This window comes from Serinus canaria, chromosome 5, assembly GCF_022539315.1.
Source record: "Serinus canaria isolate serCan28SL12 chromosome 5, serCan2020, whole genome shotgun sequence".
Taxonomy (NCBI): Eukaryota; Metazoa; Chordata; class Aves; order Passeriformes; family Fringillidae; genus Serinus; species Serinus canaria.
In genome coordinates, this window is record NC_066319.1 from 49,795,848 (window position 1) to 49,821,008 (window position 25,161).

Below are 25,161 nucleotides of genomic sequence, written 5' to 3' on the forward strand. Positions count from 1 at the left end.
AGAGAGAAGACCAGCTCCTTTAAGTTTTAAGCACCACTGGGGAATAATAGTTTCTACATGGAACAAAATATAGCTGTACTGATGAAAATTTATATTGAAAAGTAGCTTTATTTAAGATTTTGCTAATGAGTGAAACAAGGAAAATTTTAGAAATTAAAAATACTCAGTTTTCAAATTAAGAGTTTTCTGTACTGAAGATTATTCTAGTTCACATCCTGCAACACTGTGTTCTAGTCAAGAAAAGCACAAAATATAACATCTTTGGCAATATATACTAATTATATATTATTAGGTCTAAAGCCTTTATTAAGTTAGCAAACTCTGTAGATTAACTATTATGTTCTATTAAAAATAGTCCTGAAAGACATCATACCATTGCTACCCACTATGTATATAAAAATGTTACATGGAAAGACACTTGCATGTCAATAGCAGTGTGGTTAGTAGGTTTTATGTCTTCCAAAGAAAAAGCTATGCTCTATTAACATGCTACTGTTACACTAATTCTACCATCTCTGCCAGCAGAACCTTCCCCATGGATAGTTTAATCTTTCTGGAGAAGAAGAAAGATTCAGAGAGGCCAACCCCAGTGCTAACTCTGCTCTTCTTACCCTGAATTATGGCTTACTTTAACACATATATTACATCATAAAAATCTGCACATGTACAGTAAGTTTACAGAAGTCATAGTACAGTTAAAAATGAACCAAGGTCACATCTACATCACTACAGAATGCAGTCACTGAAAGAGCATCATTTACTCTTCCATACGCCCTCTACCAAAAACTGATGTTAAGAGGTGTATTAAGTCCTTTCATGAGTAAGATCTTTTTGCAGCAGCTAAAATAAATTAAAAACAGGTGTGAAAGGGAAATTTCAAGCCTCTTTGCTTTATCAAGTAACACCATGAACTAGTCAAGCTCCATTTATATGTAGTCTGGCTTTCTTGCTATAACCATATAAATATCAGAGAAGAAAGAATTGTTTAGGACTTTTTCAGGTACATCCAGCCCAAATCTATCCATTGCAAGTTATTTCTCAGTCATTAAAATGTATCTGTCATAAAAGAGGTTACTTTTACTAAAATTATATGAAAAGGATTTTTTAGAGCATGCCTCCAAACATAAAAAATATAAAAAAGTATTATCAACAGCAAGATCTTACATTCCATAATAGAAGAAAACTGATCTAGTATGAAAAAGAGAATACCTTAAACCTTGGAAAACTGGCAATAAAATTCCTCATGAACTGTGATAGTACAAAAATTTCTTTATTTTGATTATGTGCATCATTTAGAGCAGAGAGACTTATTAGCGGCTGCATTTATTTTGTGTATTTACATACTTTTGCCACCACTTGATGTCCTGATGTTGTCTTGCTGAAACTGTTTCAACACCCAGTAAAGCCTTAATGTAAAACAGTTACAAATTTAACTTTAGAATGTTCAGATTTAAAGAGGCAGAGCAGCAGACTATGCAACCAGGAACCAAGGCAGCCTATTATTCTCTAAGGATTGTTACTTCTAGTCCTTCAGATGGTGATGAGAAAACAATCTCAAGCTCCTTTTTCTACTTAACAGACTGAATTCTCACAGTATCATCTGTCTGTGATAATCACTCAGAATTCTGAGTATTAAAATGGTTAATGCCAGTGGTGAAGCCCACCTGCAAGTGTTTCACACTTACCTTTCTGCTTTTTGCGGATTTTCTCCACAAGCGAACGGATCTGTACATATTCTTCCCATTCCTTACCAGGACCTGGGGGAGGACTGCTGCATTCTGGAAATAAAAATGTTTTCTTTAATTAAGTACATTATATATATACACACACATATATATACATGCACAGACACATAAATATTTTAACCTCAGAAGTATGGTTTCACAGTAACTTAACAGAACCTCAGTATCATCTGTCCTTCAAATATGTTTACATGGCAAATAAAACTATTTCCACTGTTATAAACATCCCATTATATGACAGGTAATTAATTGAGACTTTTGAAATCTTAACACTATAACTTATTTTACTTTTAATATTCCTTCAGGTATAAGAAATAGCAAATGCCTAAAAGGCTGGAAAGAAAAGAAAGTAAACAACCAGGCCGTTAAGTAAATAATATCTCAGTTAAGACAAACAACAAAAAAAGTGTCTGATTTCAATAATTCAAGCAAAACACTCTGTTTACATTACCCAGCTTGCCATCACTCTTGCTGTAATGAAAGCAGATAATAATAGCACAGAGCATACCTTAAATAATTGAGAAATTTGCTGGTACATACATTTGACCTGCCTAGTCATTACTGTTTTCATAGATGCACAAGTACTGCAGGGACAAGCAAAGGAACACAAAGCCATGCTTCAGCTTTAGATTACATCCACAGTGTCTCTGCCAATATTCTAAATGTCAGTGTGTGGATTTCTTGATCTAAGCCATGTAAATTCAAGTGGACAGCTGAAGATTACCTTGCTCAAGTGATTTGAAAAATCTTAGCATTGAATAAAATATGGAAGCTTGACAAAAAGAACAGCTGATACTTGTCTTTGCTTAGCAAATTAGATCCACATTTTATTTTTGGTAGCAAAGCAGAGGCCAATTGCAGCATAAGCATCAAACTGCTTTGCCAACTCCTTGTCTCCTCCTCATGAGCAATGCTAAGAAAAATTTTAATTTTTCTAAGGCAAAACTTAGATGTGTCCAGAATATGAAAATCTGTGTTTCAAAAAGAACTGTATCACAGCACAGTTACTAATGACAGTAGAAAGAGTCAATAGTATTTTAGCATCATTGTATGAAATTATGCTCTGCTTTTCATATTTACTAGAAACAATGGATGAGTTCCAAGTTCCTCAACTAGTGAAACAATCTTTGGTCTATACACAAGATCTAAGCACTACGAAAAGTTTCCAAACAGCAACAACAACAAATTTATCTAAGCAACAAAAATATCTGTGCAGTTGAACTGAGTCATATTACTGCTTCCCACAGTTAATTCCCCTACTCTAGTATCAGCTCAAAGTACTGTTCAAGTGATAAATAGAAACAGTATAAATTTTCAAGTTTACAAGAAAAACATTTTTGACAAAGCTCCAATGCCAAGTTATCTGGTTGTTTAAAAAATTAATCTCACCCAGTATTTATGCTTATATTCAGATGAAAAGCCAAATGCTGCCACAAATACAGTCTGTCCAATAAATACCCATTTACATAAGCCAATGATGGTATATATCAACAGAGATACCTTAAGCACTCTGAAATAGCAAGCTTGGCTACTTACAGAAAAATTGCAAGTCACTGGCTTCAGCAAGAAAATATTTTTGAGTGGTTTGCACAGCATCCCTTTTCCCAGAGAGGCATAAAAACACAACTTACTTTGCAATAACTCGCTAATTAGATTCAACATTTCCTTTGGAGATACTGTCGCTGTGGCTCCTGTACCTGACTTCTGAGTTTTTACTCGGCTTTTCTTCCCCATCTTCCAACTAAAACAGATTAAGCAGTACACTGTCACCAATTACAATGAAACAAAATATGATAAGCATGAATGAACAAGATCTTCTTTCACTAGTCACATGAAAAAGAAAAGAATGAGAAATTATTTCTCACACATATATATGTGCAAGTATTATTTGCATGGCCTGAACATAAGAGCTGTACAGTGCAATCTGAAGCAATATTTCATGTAGTTGCACATTAATTACTTCAGGGTAATTAGAAACTAGAAATCTTAGAGACAAAAAGAAAAATTATTCTAATCACATGCAAATTCATTAGTTGTGAACAAATATTATGGATTTCAAAGTATTCAGGCTTTGAAAACCAGGTTATTTTATCTCCTCAGCTGCATGGCCAATAGCAGCTGAATTAGTATTTTGACTGTATGTTACATAGCAATTCAAAATGAATTGAAAATTAAGTATTCCATTTCGAAATAAAATCAAAATACCATCTGTATATCTTTGCTGCAGCTTCTTCTGATTCAAGGCAACCAGTTAAAGAAAACTTATTTTCAGTTCCCAAAGTAAATGGAACATCATCTTAGGCTAGTATTCCAATATTCAATGCCCCTTGTTCTCATGAACGACTTAAATAACACAACACCTCCTGGAACAGCATTGTAGTAAGGTGTGAAATATCCAGGAAATTTCTCACATGCACTGGGAGCAATTTCTGATGCTGGCACTGAACAGGCTTCTAGAGAAGGGGCTGAGCAGGATCTGGTACTCATGAATAAGGAAGAACACTTTACACGAGACAGCCAACTGCCTCAGATGCAGCAATTGTGAAATCGTAGCATAAGTCTTGAGAAAAGAAAGGAAGGAAAGAAGCAGATTAAAGGCTCTGCACTCACTGCAGTAGACAGAGCTGGGACTTGCTCAGGGAATGGTAAGCAGAATGACTTGGGAGGCTACAAATAAGTCCACAATAGCCAGTCGTCTTCCTGGACTCTCTTCTCTGAGCACCAAATAAGCCTTCCCAAGATGAAAGAAAATCAGCAGGCACAGCAGGAGGCCAGCTGACTGTACACAGGACTCCTCACTGACAGAGCTCAAATGAAACAGAAACATGGGTAAACTGGAACTGGGGACAGGCAACTGGAGGAGAATATAGATGCACTGTCTGGGCAAGCAGAGGATGAAAGAGGGAGTCCGAAGCTTGTCTGGAGCCAATATTGAGAATGAATGTGAAAGGCAAGAAGAAAACTTTTACCATGAGCAGAAAACACTCTGGGGAAAGCATAATTCAGCTGCTAAATCAGGAAGCTACCTAGTGATAAAAGGTACAGAAAAAGTTGAGACACCCAACACTTTGGGCATGGTCTTTACCAGCAAGGGCTGCTATCTAGTTTACCATGTTTCTGCATTTAGCAAAGTTTGAGAGAGAGGAGCAACCAAATCAAAAAAGCTATCTAGGTAAGCTGGACCTTTGCAAGTACATAGGATCAGATGGGAAACATCCAAAGGACTGAAAAAACCAGTTGATGTCTCTGGAAGGCTGCTGGCTACCATCTTTGAAAAGCATAGTAACTTAAAATCAAACAAACAAAATCCAAGTTTTGCTCTTTGGCAACTGGTATTAACACTGCCATGTATTGACCAGCAGCTGAAAATTCTAGTAAGAAAGGTATATAATCTGGCTGTTTTACTTTTCCATTAGGATTAGAGAGAACAAGAAGCTACCAAACCCAAGGTTTATTTTAAATAGTAACTTTGAATGATCAGGAAGCAAGCTAAGTTAACAGTGTTAACTTATTAACTCAAAATTAAAGGAGCTCAAAACTGACTGAAAAGCAACACCTCATAAAAGGGAAGTAAGGCAAAACTATACGGTGTTTTCCAAAGGGAAGGCAAAGAAACTGAGTCTTTCATTTTCTGACATTAAACATAGTGCAAGAACAAAACTAGCTCTGAGTACACACAAACTGTGAAGTCCTGGGGCATATCCACATCCCCTGATTTTAGCACTCTCTGACAGATAGATGTCAGAGGCACAAACAACCCACCTGTGCTACTTAATTTTATCAGTCCCCCTTGAGTTGCATAACTTACTTTCCTAATACAGTTTCTACCATGAAAAGCCCACACATGCAGCTGGTAAGGAGAGATCCCATAGATTCAATGTGAGAATCACTGTCTGATCACATCTCTTGATGCTTCTGAATGAACACTGGACATCCCCTTGAAAGGTGCTGTTCTACCACAAACAATTACATTTGATATGAGATTTCTTAATATTTTTCAGCACAGATGAAGGGGGCAGTAATGCTGATAATGTAATCCATGTTGAATTTATAATAGTACTCACTGGAAATAGGATCCATATAAAAGGCTAACCTGCCATAATGCAATGTGAGACAAAGATAAAGAATAACAAAACCAACAAAAAATTAAGTTAAAGTTTATTTTCATGGTCTTCCCATTATACAGTCTTTCCTTCTGGTTTGTTTTTTTCTATACCCCCCAGCAGTTTCCTCATGGTACATCCTTCACAAAGACTTTACTTGCACATCACCTATTATATGCTTCCCTCTCCTATATGCCATCCTGCTACATTTATTTTAGACTCTTCAGCTCTTAAGAAAGATCAAGTCAGATGGGTCTGTAATGGATCCAAAGCAGGATTGTAGATGGAGTCCAAAATCTTAAGAGCAAGAACAGTACAGTTCTGTGTTGATTCATACAAATGTTTTCTACATTTCCTCTAAGCACAAGTCTCTGCATCTTTAGAATCATCAGAAAATTAAAGCTCTCACACACCATATATTTCATTATAAAAGTTCTACATTATGACCTATAGTATACATCAAGATACTCATAAGTATTAAGATATAGAAGTTGAACAAATGAAATTATTTTGAAGGATTTTGTTTTCTCATTTCCAAGAATGAAGCAAGTTAACTGATCAATAAACTGGGGAAAAACAATCTTAGCAAATGTTCTGTATAAACAGCTACCAATATACTGCAAGCTTTTTTCTTTCCATTATTTTTTTTTAAGTTGTATTGAGAGGAATAATCTGCTTGAAATATAAACATCCATCAGTAAATTTATGAGAAGGAAAAAACCAAAGAAAACTGTGCACATATTATAAATGGAGACATGATAAGTGCCACTGTGGATTCAGAAAAACAATACAGCAATACATAAAGCTGTTCAAATATGGCACACAGTCAGCATTAATTTTTTAATTTTTCCGTTGTATGAAACAGGTTAGTAGCAAAAACCCATTATTCCAATGAAAGTATTGACAAGAATTATGTCTAAAGATAAAGCTGATTTTAGAGGATGTGAACTTCAGCTTCCCAAATAAGAGGAAAAGGAAAAATTTGAACAATGCTTTGTATTTATATTGCCATCCTAGATGAATATTGTTTCAGAGACCAAAACCAGAAATCTAGCTGAAATCTGGTCTACACAAGTAAGAAATTCAAGGCTAATACGAGATATGTCTCAGCTACTACCGCTGTTCAAATAACACGCAGCAAAAATACCATAGAAAAAAAACAAGCTCATTGAACACAACTCATAAGATTGATGGCACCATAATAAGAAATGCATTTTTTCAGTATACTGCTATACCAGTATATGAATATGAAATAAGCTCTGTAAGTATCTCTGCTCTCTATTTTGATATATGCATCCTGTCTAACTATTGCTTCTTAGCCATCAGAATTTCTACAGAGAAAATATTTTGCATGCACGATTAAATCAGCAAGTCTCTCTCACACACACAAAAAAAAGCAAAACCATAAGACAGATATCTTCAGATATCTGGTTAAGGAAGTATTTCCTTTTAAGGAATCATCTACCTTGATCAAAACTGTACCTTTGGATCCAATTCCCAATCAGAAATGGGTTAGTACTTCCTACATACTCATCTTCATTCACTATTCAGTTACATGAAACAGATATAACTATTTAAACCTAACGCATTTGACAGCTGTATTGTTCAGCAAGAGCCATAATTTGAAAGGATTTGCTGCTATACATAGCTGTCTAGAAAATGAATTCCAAATACCAGCACTGTGAAGTCTATGTACCATTAAAAAGTCACACATTATATCTTATAAAATAATTTAAAAATAGATATGATTTTTTTTTTCAAAACTTCTGAAATCTAACAGAACATTTCATCCAATTTCATGTTTGGGAAAAAAGTTTAGTTAAGGAGTGCTCTGCTGTACATAACCAGCAAATGATAGTTATAATGATAGTGGGAAAGCCAATATGGAGAAAGTAAGTGTGTTTCCTTTGTGAAACTACTTTTGTAATTCAGTTCATGAAACAGATTATAGAGTTAAATTTCCATTAAAAAAAAATCCTAGAATTCCACAACATATTTGAAACTTCAAGGGGAAAAAATCAGTATATTTTTCATTTTAAATAAAATTTCAGAAAAAAAGTTGGATTTTTTTTCTGCAAGTGACTACAACTATTGTTTAAAAAGAAAGTATGAACGCTCTTTTTGACACAGCAATGAAAAGAAGGGGTGTTTGGCAGTACCTGCATGACAAAAGAAAAAGCAATAAATACATATAAAAGATATATATATATATACATATAAAATATAGCAGCACTACATGGGGAGAAGCAAAACAAAAAATCCTTCAGATGAACCACAAACTTTATGGATGTCTCAAGAAGCAGCACATATTTCAGTGGAAAAGCAATTTAGGGTTTTTTTTTTCTCTTTGAGTTTGGCTTTCTGGCTGTATTCTGGTGAATAGCTTTTAAGTACTATGCCATGTTTTCTTTCAAATGAACATTGCTGAAAATTCCTGAAAGCATTCTCCAAAGAGCGAGTACACTGACAGCAATGATGAATAGGCTTAGTAATACAGAACACAGCCACATTTCCAAATATAGTGTATCAGCTGGCTTGACAAAGAGAATCCTGCCAAAACTGGCAGTGAGGGGCGTAAATGATCCATCTCCCTCTCTAACACTGCTATTAAAGAGCAGTATTGGGTCAGACTTTGAACTGGTTTCCACATAACACACAATAATAATATTTTAATGGGCTGTAAAATACACTTCCTTCTGACTTACAGCTTGAAAAAGTGAGCATGTTTACCTAACAGCTTTAGAAGGTAACCATGAGAAGTCTGCACAAAACCTCAGAAGTACTAAAGAACTGACACCAAGTGAATGCATTTTTGTTGTTTTATTTAAAAAATAACCAGGACTGCTTTCGCATTCTATTTAACAAACCTAATACTTCTGGTATAAGAGAGTTTGACTTCATCACAAGACCACATTTCCTTAAGGAAGCAATGCCAATTTTGCATTATAAAACACAGACCTTTCCAAATAATAGTTCAGAAAAAAACTTCCATTTAATCAGTAACAAATCCCCCATTTCACTGTAGTGCTACATAGAACTGCAGTCAGGTTTGATAGGAAAAAAAAAGATCTGTCATTGAGCACTGTAAAGACACCTACCTCTCCCCCTCTCTCACTGGGTAAAAATACAAGTTGCAACCTTTGTTACAAAACTGTGAATATGATCATGGAGCTAAGTAAACACTTAGTTAATTTTTAACTGTACTGGACTTAAAAAATTTATCCTACATGAAGCAGACCACATGAAGTCTCATTCCTTCTGGATGTGTATGTCACTTTCTTTTCCAGTGGCCTCAGAATCCCTGCAGTACTCTGTCACCCTCCTCTCTTCCAGGACTCAGAATAGCTTCAGCAATTACTTTTTACTTTACAGAGCAGTAGACCAGCTACCCAAAAATTTGCCAGACTTTTACATACCAACCAAGTTAGGAATTCCCACAGCAAGAGTTATCTCTCCAAGAAGTTCACTTCGAGGACTCAGTACATTTCAATGCAGTATCTTAACATTGCATCTTCTTTAATTCAGATCCTTGTAGATATTAATTACATTATGTTCTCATCATTACATAATAGTTACCACTCCATGCATCTTCTTGGCATACACGGGCACAGATGGCAGAGGGGTGCAGATTTAGAATCTGTGTTAGAAGGATACATATGGGTAAACAAGGGCAGACAAGAAGACAAGGGAATTCTCAAGCCATGCAAAGAGCAAGGAGAGGTGAGTATTGTAGGTGGCTGTGGGATACATTGCTTGGCTGCATCAAAAGGAAGGACAGATGAGTAGGATGCACACAAACGAGGCTTGCAATTTCTTTTTCTAGCTTGAAGACCTAGCTTAAATCCTTTTCCCCTCTGTTTCAGAGAGAGAAGTGTATCATCTCTTACATCAACATATGTTAAGAAGCCAGGGTCTTAAAGGACAAACTTAATGCTTATAGGCAACTGACAGGAGCTCTCCAATCTGTATGTAGGAGAACACAATTTTACACTTGATATGACCAGTTCTACACAGAATGTGATCTTTGGCTTCCCCTGATCAAGTTTGTTTTTTTCTCCTAAACGTGAATCTCATCACTGTGGCTAAAAAGATAAATACATTTCATAGCAAATAGATGAAATCAAGAAGTGTAAGAACAGTGTGGGTGGAGGAAGAGATCTGTGATCTTTAAGAAAAATTCAGCTTATACATTTACAATGAACACTATGTTTTCTTCAGAAAAACCACCTACATCATGTCATTTGGAAAACACATTAACATTCTCATCACTCCTAAGGTATTAATCTAAATGTTCCCACTAAATAAATGACTAATTAGTTACTGATTCAATCCCTTTCCCCCAGCTCTTTCATCTTTGATGTACTCCATCCCTTCTCTTCTTGCTATTAATTCTCCTCTCCTATGACCCCCTTTTCCTTTTTCTTTCACTTCCTCTACAAACTTGTCCCAAAATCTGTTCTAAATACAAATGTCATTGCAATTCACTGTCTGTGTATTTTCTTTCTCCAGCATGTCTCAGTTCTTCTGTTTAAGCTGCAAGCTCTTTTGGAAGTTGGACCTTCTGTGATTGTAGAGAGGAATAATAACAAATTAATTTCTTTTTAAACAGGATCTGAAGTATTTCTGTAACACTGATGACAACACTGATAAAAATGACCTGACCTAAAGAAAGCACTAATAAGATTAATAATAGAAAACCCCATATTTTTTCCACTTATGACTGCATTCCACTTAAAATACAATGTGAATTTATGTTTCCCTTAGCCATAACCCACACAATTTCCTTGAAGAGTTAGCTTTGATGCATGTGCTCCTCTAGACAAGATGCTGTATTTATATTCAGTCCAATGCACAACACAACTAAGAGGGTGCCCTAGGATCTTCTGCTCTCCCAAAACAACTTGCACCCCTCAAATGCAGCTCCTTCTTGCTAGTTAATCTGAACACTCTATTTTATATAAAATATAGGCCAGCTGCTCAGGCTTTTCATTTGAATGTCAAGTCAAGAAAGCCATCTCCAGCAGCAACCCACAGCTCCAGACACTCACATTCTGCAGGAAGAGAGACATCCTGGAACACACTTATATTGGTTACATGCTGCAGTTTTTTTTAAATTCCATTTTATGAGGTTCTGCTTACCATTGCCCCCTCCCTTTCTAGTGTCTGCTTCCTGGACTCAAGACCACCCAAAACCACAGGTCTTCCTCCACAATCTTCTTGATTAAAAAACACTTACTACATTCCCTCATATCTTCCCATCCACAAAGGACTGCACTGAACAGCTTCCACCCTCTCCTGGAGGAATAGTGAGAAGTTGCCCTGCTCTGTTTCTTTGTGAAGTCTACAGTTTTCATCCTTACCACAGATTCCTTTTCTTCTCCCCTCACCTCTTTTACTGGAGGCAAAGTAACAGTGACAGCAATCAAGAGCAGGCTACTTAGAGATCTACAGGAAAAGCAGGACAGAGGGATTTTCTCAGATATGTTCACGCTGCTTCTTGCAGCCCAAGCTGCAATGTAGTAAGCTTCCCTTCTTCAGGAGGCCTGTGAAATTATCCAGGGCAGCTTCTCCTACTTCCTACACAAACTCACATTTATTTTCTTTTCAAAGACCTGATTGAACCTCATGATCTATTTGCAATAGGACTCGGAACATTTTGTTGCTCAGGTAAAGCAAATTAAATAGATTGTCACCATCACTTCTTAAAAAGAATGATCTTCTTGAGAAAAAGTCTTCGAAAGCCTCATGTCTTTTGATTCAGTTATTTCTTTCCAATACCTGTTCTCATCTTTCTCACTTAGCAGATGGATTTTATTCCCTTCAGGAGACAGGTACCATTTACCTCTGTCTGCCCTCTCTGGGATAACTGCTTCTCACAAGCATTTTTTTTTTTTTCTTTGAGGAATCTACCACACCAGCAGTTGTAAGTTTTGCTGTTCTCTGAAGAAGGCACAGTACAATATGAAAATTACCATCATCTAAATAAATTTAGCTGATTAAGAAAAATTTTTTACCCCAATGGGGACAAAATAAAGACTGATACAGAAAATTTCTCTCTAGCTTTTGCTAATGAAAAGAACTTACTGGCAAAAAAATTACTAGAAATGTATGTCCATGTTCTTAATGCTTCCAAATGAATACTTTTTCTTCCTACAGGATGGGTTTGAGTACAATTACAGTATATGTATGCCATTGCTTTAAAAACAGTTAACATCAACTAAGTAATCAAAAAAAATGGTTAGGTAATATTTTTGCTTTTGTACTTATTCAGAAAAATCCAGTTCTTGCAAAGCATCTGTTTTTCAGCTAGACCATCTTTTTACTTAACTCTTCATATGGGCTGTTTACTAGAGTCACATGATTGACATATGCTTCATTAAACCCAGATGTAAAATTTTGATTGTTTGTGAGAACACTACTTACATGTTTTGTCCTGGAAGAGCTGTTTGCTATGGCAGTGTAATCCCAGAAGAAATACCCTCAACATATAAAAGAAACTTTGAAAAAGTTTCTTCTACAAAACAAGTAAGATTAGTTGTTGTCTAGATCTAGCTTCCCAGTGCTCACATAAGAAAACTTCCCAAATGGCCAAGCCATAAATACAGAAATGTTAATATGGACCAGAATATTTATTAGCCAGTATGTCATAGAAAGTTACTTTGATTTTACCTGTTATCCTGTGCATATACATACTACACAATGCTTAAGTAAAAGTGCTCATATGCTAAGACATGAAGTAGTAATTATGTGCTACCTTTGCTGTACTTAAATGGCTTTGTGAATATCTAAATATTCCACAACTTTCAAAAATAGGTCCTGTGATGGCTTAACATGAGCTGTTCTACTTGCCATTGCAATGTGCAACAAGGCTCAAAATCACTTCAGTATGTCATTTCAGACAGCAACTCCTTGGCCATGCTGGCACATTTACCAAGCAACTTCATGGAAATCTCAATATTAATGATGACTAATGACATCAAAAACTAGGACCTGCCATCATCATTACCCGTATTTTGCTCAGACTACTTCGCAAAAGTAGAAAAAATTAGTTACATTGATAACTATGAAGGCACAAGTTAAAATTAAGCAATACTATGTTAATAGAGGTGCAACAAAACACTGTAACACTCAATACATTGCTTCAGAGTGAACAGCTAAGAGCAGAAATTCTGTCCCAGTCCGAGACAGCTGATGCCCCTTGAAATTTTGGTAAGGTCTTGCATGCAATCAGTACTTTAGAATGATGCTATTCAAGTATATATTTTCATGCCAATTGTTTTTTAACCCAAAATGTACATGTCACATAGCTCTGTCTTGGTTACTAAGAATCGTAGTAATTTAAACCACCAAAAAACAGGCAACACCTCTATATATGGGGGAAAGAACTACTAATAAAAATTTAACCCTTTCCTCCATTTATGTAACTGAAAAAAAAAAAGTGTGTGTGGACACCATCCACTTTGTTTTCAAATTCTCTAGAATGCACAGAAAAGATTAATGCATATTAATACCTATCACTACATATTTACTGTGACCTGCTTCATCTAACTGCTAGAGCAGAAGGAAAGGAGCCTAGCTGAATAGCAAAAAAAATTATTGGGTATCACTGTGTACATTTTTTTAAGTCCTTTTTTAATTGCATTATAGTCAATAGCATAAATAACATATAACTAGGCAATAACATATATTCCAATTAACTGGATTGTCTCAAAGGAAGTGATTTAAAGCTGAAGACACTTAATGCCAAGGACTACTGTTTAATTGCAACAATAATTCCACATTAGTGGAATGCCCTCAAGCAACCTAGTAGCAATTGGGCCCACAATTATTGCTACTCACTGAAAAATTCTCCTCTCAGTTCAGCTTAGTTTTTGCTTTAACACCTTTTCCTACCCTCTGCTTTCTACACCTACTGCAACTCCAGTATGATTTACTATTGCCTCCCACACTGCTCCCTTCCAATTAGATAATTATGTAGGGCCATCATACTGACAAACCACATCTCCAGTCTCAGCATAGACAGCACATCCCATAAAGGGGTGGCCACAGTCCTGGCACCCTTCCCATGCACCTAGCTTTCATGTTGAAGTTACTCCTCCAAGCAGCCAGGTGATGCAGATGCAACCATACATCAGATACATCACCTGCCTTTCACTGAAAAGAACTTACTATCCACAGAACCCTTCCAATATGTTCACAAAGTTACAAAAATCCTCTTGCAAACCCCTCCAATGAAAGGGAGGAAGGAAAGATGATATCCAGAGCAGAAAACAAGTTTCACAAGTTCAAGACTTGTTCTAGGCTACGTGGCAACACACACAATTCTTGCCCTCAAAAGGAATTTCATTATACATTCATGTCTTGTACCGACTTAAATTGGCTGAATGTTTCAATACCGCTGCTGGAAACAAAAAACTACTTAAGTATCTATATTTGGACACTGAATTGACACTACCCAGAGTGCACAATTAAACTGTGCTTGAAATTATAAATATCTGAATTCAGCTACAGTTTCAAGTTGCTTCCTGGAATACCCTGTCCATAAAGAAGGGATTCTAAGCAGTTTTAAAGTAACTGCTGCATTTTTTTCCAGCTGAGAGTATGAAGCACAGCTGTTCCATCAAGCTTCTGAAGCAGATTAATTCCTTAAAGATGTAGTCAGAGGTGGTACTGGTGGCATTTCATCCTGACCTGGAGAGTTTGGGATCACTATCAGACCACAAGAAACAAAACATGGTCCAGAAATGTTTATTGAATTCTCAGGGCTTCCAGGCTGCAGCCAGGAACCACAGCAGAAACTAGTGTGAACAACGAAAAGAAAAGTTTGGAGAAATCCATTGAGTATTTGTGTACCTCTTCTCAGGCTTTCCAAGACGTGGGAATAGTTATGCCAGTTCACGAGCTTGCTGTTAAATCATACTGTGTGTCTTCTGCACTTCTGAAACACACCTGACAGATCATGCTGCTATAGGATCAGGGTTGCAGGGAGGCAGAAAGTTCAGAGTGGCACTCCACCTCCATGAGAATGTGCTGCTCTTTTAGCCACACAGAGGGTACACCTGGCCTGCCTTCCTGCTCTGGGCTCAGGGCAACATCAGCTCACTGAACACACATATATATAAATCTATCACTGCTCATTTGTGGAAATAATGCATGAGTATCACTGCCATTCATTCCACGTGAAGTTCGAGGATAGTCATACAATGGTTGCCAATGTATAAATTGGAGCAGTGCACAGATTTACTGCAATGCAATTGATAAGAAATACTCCAGGGATGCTCCTTAATAGCTTGAAAGAAACATTTTACCATTTTACATTTATTACAGAGCTGCTTCTTTTGCTGGCAAACTCTTACAGAAGAGATCACAGCCCTCAAGCCCAGTTATGATTACACTTCAATTCACTGCAATTTTAGTGTCCTCAAACCACCCGGGGCAGACCAAGCTCTCTGCATTTCTAAATCCCAAAAGAGTACTATTTGACAGTTGGGTGAGGAACTTCTGACAACATTTAAGAGCTATGCACATTGAAAAAAAATTAAGAAGTTTCTGCTATGAATGCCTGATAAGTGATGTAATTGAGGGCTGAACAACTGTCAGAAAGTCTTCCAAATCCATTTGCCTTAAGCCCACTCCCTAGCTAGTGGTTAAAATGGTGATTATTCCAGTAGGTGTCTAAAAGTTTCAAGAAAAACACTGGCAGTTTTCTGATCTTTTTATTCTAGACCTTGAAAATAAAGCAGCATTTTCTTTCAAGCCCCTTCATACCTTCTGGCATTCATAGTTGGCAACTTGAGACCTTACAGTCTCTTCCATGTTTACTCAAACTCTGCCATGGTTTGAAATAAAGCAGCTTTTAACATACACATTTACTGGGCTCTAAGGAACAAGAAAGACACAGCAGTATTAAGTGTTACCTAGCTTCCTCCCTGAGCTTTCAGATGTTTGATAAAATAATAAACAAAATGTGTACAGACTATAAGGTCCTGTAAACAGCCATAATCTACTCAAAATGTTAATCCTCACCATGTAAAAGAATGATAGGAAAACTGCTAGGTAGCATTTGTTTTTCTGGTATGCTCACAGGTGACAACATAAGCCAAAGAAGAAATTGTTTAAACATTTATCTTAGCACACACATTACAGAGTAAGCATATTGCCCACTCCAGTTCTAAAATATCTAGGAAGGCCATATAACTTTCTGAACAAAGGTCTCCTTTCTGTATTAAGGCAGAAAGATTGACCAGCATGTTTTCACAAGATAACTGCCTCCTGTATCCTAATAAACTGTTAACATGTCTGCTGAGAATCTGTTTTCCTGCCCCATCTTAATTTGGTGCACACCCCTAGTCATTTCCTCAACCTATCCCTCTGACCCCCAGCATGCACTGACTCACAGAGTAGGGCTGACCAGACCCTACAAGCAGTATTTCAAAATGTTCAGATAAAGAGCTGAAAAGATTTCTGTAGTCTTTCTACAAACCTCTAGGAAGCCTGAGCTTGTCTTACCTCTGACCCCTCCAAACTGAGATTTCACTGTTTTTTTTTTTTTTAAGTACCTTCCTTTCTAGTTTCCTTTCCTGCTAGTTTTGCACAGCCAGCAAAGATAATCCACTTGTGCAAGATTCCAGCAGTTTGGACTTTCAACAGTCTCAGGCCCCGGCAGACCCCACACCTTCCATCTCATCTGAGACTTGCATGGCTTCCTGTCCTGCAGCAAGAATCCAGTTCAAGCAGCAGCCTCAGGGCCTGCTGTCACAGCCACAGCCCCATGTCCCCCACCAGCAACACCACCAGGTCTCCTTCAGCCATAAAGGACCATGAAGGGACATTGTGTTAAAAAGTCACACCTGCAACACTTGCAAGATGATAATTACATCCATCAGCCTAAAAAAGAAAATTTGTTCCGACTGAATATAATCTCAAACAAGGGAAAAAACAGCAGCATGACTCCAGAAAAGACTGGCTGTCAGTGTTATGATTCCCAGTTCTTGTAGCTGAGTTTCCTGCTACCACAAATAGAACCACTATCTACAAGTCAGGCAAGTTTGTAAATAGATAGAGATGACTTCTACTCAGACCGAGTAATTCTTCCTGAGAGACACAAAGGACAGAACTGAATACAAACACCATGGCTATTGTAGCAAAGCTGCACCTGATATCTTGCTGCAGGTGAATGACACTGGTGAATCTCTGTCCACCAGAGAAAAATGCATTCTGGGAGCAGCAGCACTTTCCAAAACTAGACCAGTCATGCCCTAGGCCTTAGGCCAACACGTCATATAAGGTCAGGACAGAAGTCTGCAAAAATGTGCTCAAACCAGCTTTTTGTTATTAACCTGATCTGGCATTTGAGAGTTTTCTGGAAAATACACAACTTTACAGAAGGTAAAATATTCCTCAAAGTTGCATAGAATTTTGCTGTCTTGGAATGCCACAGTAAAACCCCAGTATGACAAATAAAACCAGCATCATTGCACTAACTTCCTACTTTCAAACTAGGCATACACCACGCCTTTAAGACTGCAATCACTGTTTACTGGAGTTTGAAAAGTTTTTGGCTGTTCATATTCTAATATGAAATTCTACACTATACCTCCAAACCACTTAAGAGACCAACTCTCAGACATTACAGAATACATCAAGTAATTTTTTTCTTTATTTATTAATTTTTTTCTTCTAAATGCCCAAACTCAAAGTGCAACAGGCCAGGTTTTTTTATATTCAGGCATGGATTCAAAGACCCAGTAAGCCAGAGAAACAGGTTGTAGAAGCCAGGCATCCTACAGTGACAGAAGGAAATCATAACATTATCTTTCATTGTCTTGAAAACAGGAATTCTATTTTCAAATAGGGCACTGTCAAATGCAAAAATTGTAATTTCATGACCCCTTACAGAGCTCACTGTTCCCAAGCATCAGATGGGAACAAATAACTGCTTGAATGCTGACTTTTGGAAATAGGAGCAGAGAACACATACAATCTGAATCTGACAACCACATGAAAACCCAACAGTCATTTCCTGCAATTCTAACTTTTACAGTTCTATTAGTGCACTCACTGTATCAGCACACAGAGCTTCTCAAATTGGTCTGACAACATCCATTTCACTTGCTCCTGACTGACAGAATCAGGTGCAGCATACCTCAGAGGGAATGGATGCTTCTCTATTTTAAGTAAAGTTAATATATTAATATGCTATCAATGCAACTCTGCTTAACAAAGGGGAAGATTACACATTGTAAGTGGTCATCCAAAGTAACCAGCCATTTCTTTCTTCACTAGCCAACCCTTATTACTTTCTGCAAGTCTAAAAATACTATCCCAGCACACAAAGTTCCTTAAGCAAAGAAATTCATCCATACACAGCTCAGCTTCCTGCTAAGACCCACTTCATTTGAAAATGGCAGTTTCCAAAGAAAGGATTACCAAGGATTATTCAGTTGCAAGACCATGGATAAATATATATATATATATAAGACATACCAGGAATATCCAAAGACAAGCAGTTACCCTCCAAAGAAGTGAGCAGCAGAAGTTATAGAATGGCTGCTGGTTTACAGAGGTTAGAGCTGGAGTTCCACATCAAGACTGTTGAAATGTGTCAGTCACCAGTTTCCTGAATCCCAGCAGCTCTAACCATGCCACCTGGAAGCTCACAGACCACCCAGATGCCACAGCCTGTATAAGGCAATGGATACTAACCCAGAAGGCTGTGAGCCTATTTTGAAAAGTCAGTTTTGTTTATGTGAAAAACTAAACCCTGGACAAATGGGTCACAGACTTTTAGATACAGGCCAGTAGCTATTTCTGAGTAATATATTCAACAAGAAACTATGCAGATGCATTAAAGAAATGCTTTTGTATCTAGGGTTCAATTGACAAAACTAAATAAATAAACCTGTAAATAGATGCAGGAAAAACCAGCTAAGACTGGAAGATCTGAACATTTTTTATCACTGGTTTTGAAGAAGCAAGAAAACCAACTTTATGAACATTGATATCAACCTCTATACCATTCTATCAAAAGAATAGAAGAGCATATTGGTGACAATTCATCATATCCCAGTGAAAGTCTTGAAAAACAAATGCTGAAACCAGAATAAGGAATAGTTTTACTGCATTTTATCAATGCAGTAAAAACAGAACCCTTTAAACAAACCCTGAAATGCTGTCTGTACAGCAGGTATCAAAAATGTAACAAAACCATCTATATGCCTAACACCTTCTGCTTTTGAAAATGATAAATTATATTCTGTTGTACTTAGGGAAAAAACAAGTAACCTTGAATGCTAAAACAAATCTTATATAGCTGTCTGGAACTAGAGATTTTATGCACAAGAGTAATTTGGTGTTTGTTAACTCAGGCATCTGCTCATGGTTTCACAAAATACACTCTAGAGGCCTACTACTTCCACTTCTTTTAAGAGTATACAATGGAAAACTGCAGGATGGAAATAAAGCTATTCTGCTACTACTCCATCATTATAAAGATCTTAAGAGGTGAGACTTTCAACAATCACTTCTTCCAAGCTCAGGAATGCTCCACTTCAATGTGCAGCATGTTAAGTGAAGATGATAGGTCTGCATCAATAGACAAGACACTCCTGACAAAACTCAAACAAAGAAACAGAAGAGGTAAAAGCAGGGCCAGCCTACTCAGCAAAAATCAAGGTATTATTTGAGCATGCAAGGGTGGGGACTGGAAAGCTAAAGCCCATTTGAGTTGAATCTGGCAAGGGACAAAGTACAAGAAAGATAAGAAGGTCCTGAGATTTGATGGATCTTGGGTGAAATAGGATCAGGAATACAAACATTTAAACAAAATTTAAAAAAAAAAAAAAATCTCACACTGAAAGGGACCATTGGAGACTGACCTGTTCAACCCCCCTGCTCAGACAGTGCCACCTAGAGCCAGCTGGTCAGGACCATGTCCAGACAGCTTTTAAATATCTAAAGAATGAAGACTCAGTCTCCAAACTGTGCTCAGTCACCTTCATAGTAAGAAAGTATGTCCTGATGCTCAGAGAGAACATCCTCTATTGCAGTTTGCGCCTCTTCTTGTCACTGGGCACACCTGAAAAAACCCGGCCCTCCTTCTTTGCACCTTCCCTTCAGGTATTCGTACACACTGAGAAGATCCTGCTGACCCTTCTTTTCTCCAGGCCAAACAGTCTCAACCTTCCCAGTCTTTCTTCACATGAGCAAAGTCCCTTAATCATCTTAGTGGGCCCTCTTCAGTAACTCCACCTCTCACGTGGGGAGCTCAGAACTGCCCACTACACTCCAGATGTGGCCTCACAGTGCTGAGTGGAGGGAAGCTGAGGAAGCAAGTAACCTTGATGGGAGAGCAGTGGATGCTGTTCATCTCTGCATTGATAAGGCTTTTAACAACATCTACCATCACATACTCACACAAGCTGATGAACTACCAACTAAAGTAGTGGACAGTGAGGTGGACTAAAAACTGTGGATTCAAGAGGTGGTGAACGGCAGGAAGTTCAGCTGGAGGCCAATCATACCAGCATAGCCCAGGGATTAGTACTGGGACTAACACTGATTATCATCCTCACTGATGACTTGAGCAGTGGGACAAAGTAGACATACAGTTCCACAAATTATATAATTGCAGACATCAGTTCAGAATTACCTAGAGGCAAAGCTTTAAAAAGAGATCTTTCATAAGTCCTTATAAGAAATATTTTAATGCAAAAGTTGTTAAATGTAAAATCTCCTTCTCTCAGTTCTTGAAGTTACTATGTAGCTACATCTACAAACTGTAATCAAATAAAGATAACCAAAAACCTCCAACAGTGGCCACAAAGACAGCCCCCACAGGACCTGTCAAGGGCAGGAAACAGCCTGAATCTCATGCTTGGTTGGCACCAATCCCTTCCCACAAAGTAACTCATCTCCCCTTAGCTTGGCATGAGAATGGGTACACCAGGCAAGACCCAGCATACAGGAAGTTCTGGACCAGCAATTTAGGTCCTATAGAAGTAGAAATCCACACACCACATCCTCTTCCTACTCTGCTGAAACATTACTTGAAAACTTTAGGCACTAGTGCTATGAAGCATTAAATACAAAGCAAGATCAACTAAGAAATAAAGGCAGCATTTTTAATGTAGATCAACTAAGAAATAAAGGCAGCATTTTTAATGTAAGAGAGTTTTATTGAGATGATTCCATCATTATTTAACATATTCTAATACACATCCAAACATTTAAAAAGAACAATCTGCAAACTGATCTGCATGCAAAAGGGTAGAATCAGATAGCTAACACAGGAGCCCCAGAGACTGACTCTCTCATTTCAGTGCAGGTTATCACACTCTTAACAGAAACAATAAAAAAGGAACTGAATTGAACTGACAGACTTTACAGTCTATGTTCAATTACAAACACAATTTTGGCCTACATTAAAACACTAGTTGAAAACCATATGTTCAAATACTGCTGTAGGCACTTCCAGGACAGGTTAGCTAATTTCTTCAGAGATATTGGGAATATACCCAATAATAAAATAAGCCAACTAATCTGTCATCCCCCAGTACATAACAAACTTTAATATCATGCTCAGAAAATCCTTCTGCAAAGTAAAATGATATCTCTCAAGTTACATTGTAATTCAATTCCCAATAGGATATTAGCAGCTACACTCTCAGAGACACGTCTTTTCCTTTATTTCTGCTTTATGTATTACCTACATCTGGCCAACTTCAGAGCTTGTAAACACCAGTACTGGAGATAAAACTGATCTCAAGCACAGTCATTCACACCTCTGCATGATGCAGCCCAAGTTAGATATACAGGTGGAAGCCTCCTGCAGTGACAGGTCTGCTGCTTTGGCCTGGTCACAGAACCCAGAACTGAAATGAAAGAATATAGCTCTAATTCTTCCTTATTTCAAAGAAAGAAAAAGGATTAACAGACTACCTGAACAGGATGGGAAGTGGTAAAGGAAGGGCAGGGATAGTCATTTGTTAGAAGAGATGCAATCATGAGGCAATGTAGGGCAGAGCAGCTAAAAACAGAAAAAGGGAGCAAAGAAGGTTAAAGCAGAGGAAGGGCAAGACCAAAAATGCAAAGCTATGTTAAAATACACTTGGGCATGAAGTCACCTCTTAACTGCTACAGACACAAGCCTAGCTCCACATACACAAGACTAAGGCCAGATGACACTAATGGGCCATTTTTATGGAGCAATGAAGAACTCAAGCTGTACTTTTAGTTTTGAGAGGTTCTAAGTTAAAAACATTATTAGTCATCTAAAGCCAAATCTAGGAAGCTGAAGGGTCTCTAACAAGTTCTTTGGCAAAGGATGGTCAGAATCAAATATTTCCCTTTACTATAAAAAGCTGTACCACCACAGGTGTGTCAACCATGAGCACAAGCCTAAAGTAATTGGAAAATAGGAAAGACTGAACCACTGCTGTATGCACTGCATACATCTACTCTGCAAAGAACAAACTGCTCATCCCATTACAGCATAAGATTAAGGAAAGAATGATGGTGATAGTGGTGACTGTGAAACCGGGAAGAAGCCAATCTACAGAATATCAAAAGAAGCTCCTAAAATTAAACATTTGCCTGATAAACTTACAAAAAACACCACCTACAACAAATTTAGCTAATTGTCAGAAATCAAATTCCAAAAGAATAAATTCCATTTATTCTTATAATTAGAATCAAAGAAAACATGTCTTGACAGTATTCTGATCACAGATGCTTGAGGTAGTATTAATCTACTAAAAAAAGGAAGTCCTGTCATTTTGACATCATTTCCCTCCCCACCCAGTTGAACCTAGCTAGATACTAAGCACAAGACTGCCTCATGCATTAAATATAAACTTCTGGTAAGAAATTATTAATTTGAAGGCAGCACAAAATGCTGAAGGGCAAAAAAAAAGTCCACATCCAACAGAACAGCTCAAAAAAAGTATGTATTTCTTAATTCACTTTTATCAGCTTGCTAACTTGGAACTATTACATTATTTACCATAGGTTTGTCCCCATACCCCTTGACATCCCATTAAAGCTTTCTTAAGCAGATGGAGTGCTTCTTACTATCAACACCTGACTGATCTTTCTAGGGAAGATAGTTTACCACCTATCCACAGGAAACAAGCTCTTAACTCCCTTGCCTCTTTCTTGAATCAGATTCTCAGACAGCTTTCTAACCAGAAAAAATACCCTCTTAAAAAAGGAAGATGATAAACCACCAATTTACTAACCCACTTTTGTAATTTTATTTCTTTGCCCGTATTTGTTCCTCCTGAAGACTCCCACAAACTTTCTTTCCTAATTCCTTTAGAGCAGAGTTAATGAAAAACCCTTATGTACTGTCTTTATCTGCATGTTCCTAGATAATGTTCTTAATTTAGAAAATATCAACCCCACTTTACATAATATAACTCCTAATTGAGAATAAAGCAAGCCACCCTGACTTCAGTCAGTAGGGCAGACTTAACAGAACTACCCAGGCTCCCAAAAGGTTAAGTCACAGGCATCATGCAGTCTCATGCACTGAGCACTGACAGCCCACTAGAAAAGACAGAGATCCCTTAAGACCTCCATTTCCCTTATAGTGCCTTTGTTTTTTCAAAGAGCCACCACTGAAATACTCACTTGCTGAGAACTACACACTTTATCAAATGAAGTACATAACCAGCACCACTATGATGAAGTATTAAATAGATACAGTAGACATGTCTAAATAGATTTATTGCAATGAAAACATCAAGATGTACACTTTTCCACACAGAGAGGCATAATGCAGTCTATTTTTAATTTCTGTACCATACTGAAATCAGAATTCTATTTCAAGGCACATCTGACTTTAGCAACAGATCAGGCCATCTCTGGAAATAGAGATATACAGATTACAAATGATTTTGGGGCTTGTGGCATTTCTTCCCCCAGCAGCCTAAATCTATTCCTCAGCACACAATGTAAAGAATGTGTTTTCAACTCTACTGCAATATATACTTCAATCCCTGCTAAACATAACCGAAAACTTTACTAAGGCACAAGCCAGCAGGCTTGAATCTCTACCATATTAAGTTACTTAATTGAGCAAAAATATCAGGAAGCCACCCCCGCCTTGGAGCCCATCATGCCTTTCCTTCCCACAACTTGTACACTGGCTTACTATTTTGTACCAGGAACCTGATAGTGGACACAGAAAATGCCACAGTTGTTTTCTACTCACCTACAAAATACTTATGTTTCACTTGACAGTCATGGGATTACAACAACTGAAGGCAGAAAACACTTGCAAGACATTAAGCTAACATTGTAGCAATTTTCAGAGAACAAAGCTGTCACTTGAAAAGACAGGTGCCTACATTACATGCTCTTAGAAGAGACAAAGACAATCCATTTTCAGCTTGATCTCAGGAACAAGCTTAGGTTCCAAGGAGAGCAGATACCAAGCTTGGGGCAAAAGCAGCTTTGAACCACGAGGGACAATTTCCAAAAGGAAGAACTGAGCTTATTCTGATAGCTGAATGTAGGGTAAAAAACTGCATGCCAAGTTCAAAATTTAAGAATTTGCTAAGAACTGAAGGCAAAGCATAACTTCAGCTCAAGCGACTCTAATCAAGTGTTGCTGGGTAAGGAAGAGGAGGAAGGGTTCATGGGACAGGCAGCTGTTGTAGCAATAGGGGAAGGCTGAAATAGAGAAGCTGTTTCAGGAGCAACATTGACAGTAAATTGTCAATAAATAGTTTACAATTTATTCTAATTTTCACTCCCCTCCCTTTTTTTCCTCCGAAGATTTAACTCCTCTGCTTAAGCAGGCTGCAGATGGGGTGAGAAAGGAAAGAAACCAGAGCACTCCTCTCCAGCCAGAGGAGGGCTCTGAGGAGCCACACACCCGCAGAGACACCCCTGAGCCAGACCCCGAGAGCTGGGGGCATGGGAGACTCCATGGGAAACTGAAGTAGGAGCAGGGAGCATTCAAACCGTACCACATATTAAAAAAAAAAAAAAATAATTACATCGTGAGGAAAGCAGTTTTAAGCCATTTGCTTTACTCTCGTTTCTATCAGCCTCTCGAGGGGGGATGGGGCAAGGGAAAACGCCAGTGCCGCCGCCTCGCTCACCAGAAACCCGCGCAGGCTGGGCTGGAACGAACCCGCCCACGGCGGACCCGAGGGATGCGCCTGCCCCTTCAGCCGGGCAGCGGGAGAGGGAAAGGCCGGGGCGAGCCGCCACGGAGGCTGCGGCCCCCGGGGAAAGGAGGCCCGGACCAGCCCGGCACCGGCCACGCGGGGGAAGGAAGGGGCGGCAAGGCCCGCGGAGCGCGCCCC

General features: G+C 38.0%; 1 protein-coding gene across 4 annotated transcripts in view; it reads right to left on the bottom strand.

Moving 5' to 3' along the window:
* SETD3 (SET domain containing 3, actin histidine methyltransferase) overlaps positions 1-25,161 on the bottom strand; it is a 60,095-nt gene that overhangs the window by 34,390 nt on the left and 544 nt on the right. For 2 of the 4 annotated variants that reach the window (XM_050975737.1, XM_018907238.3), the window contains exons 2-3: positions 3,374-3,483; positions 1,686-1,778 (exon numbers count right to left, since the gene is read on the bottom strand). In XM_050975737.1, the coding sequence (XP_050831694.1) occupies positions 1,686-1,778; positions 3,374-3,483 (203 nt within the window). Of the gene's footprint in view, positions 1-1,685; positions 1,779-3,373; positions 3,484-9,261; positions 9,483-24,954; positions 25,063-25,161 lie in introns of those variants that run through there. The other 2 variants (XM_009101756.4, XM_030239849.2) reach the window with 2 other exon arrangements.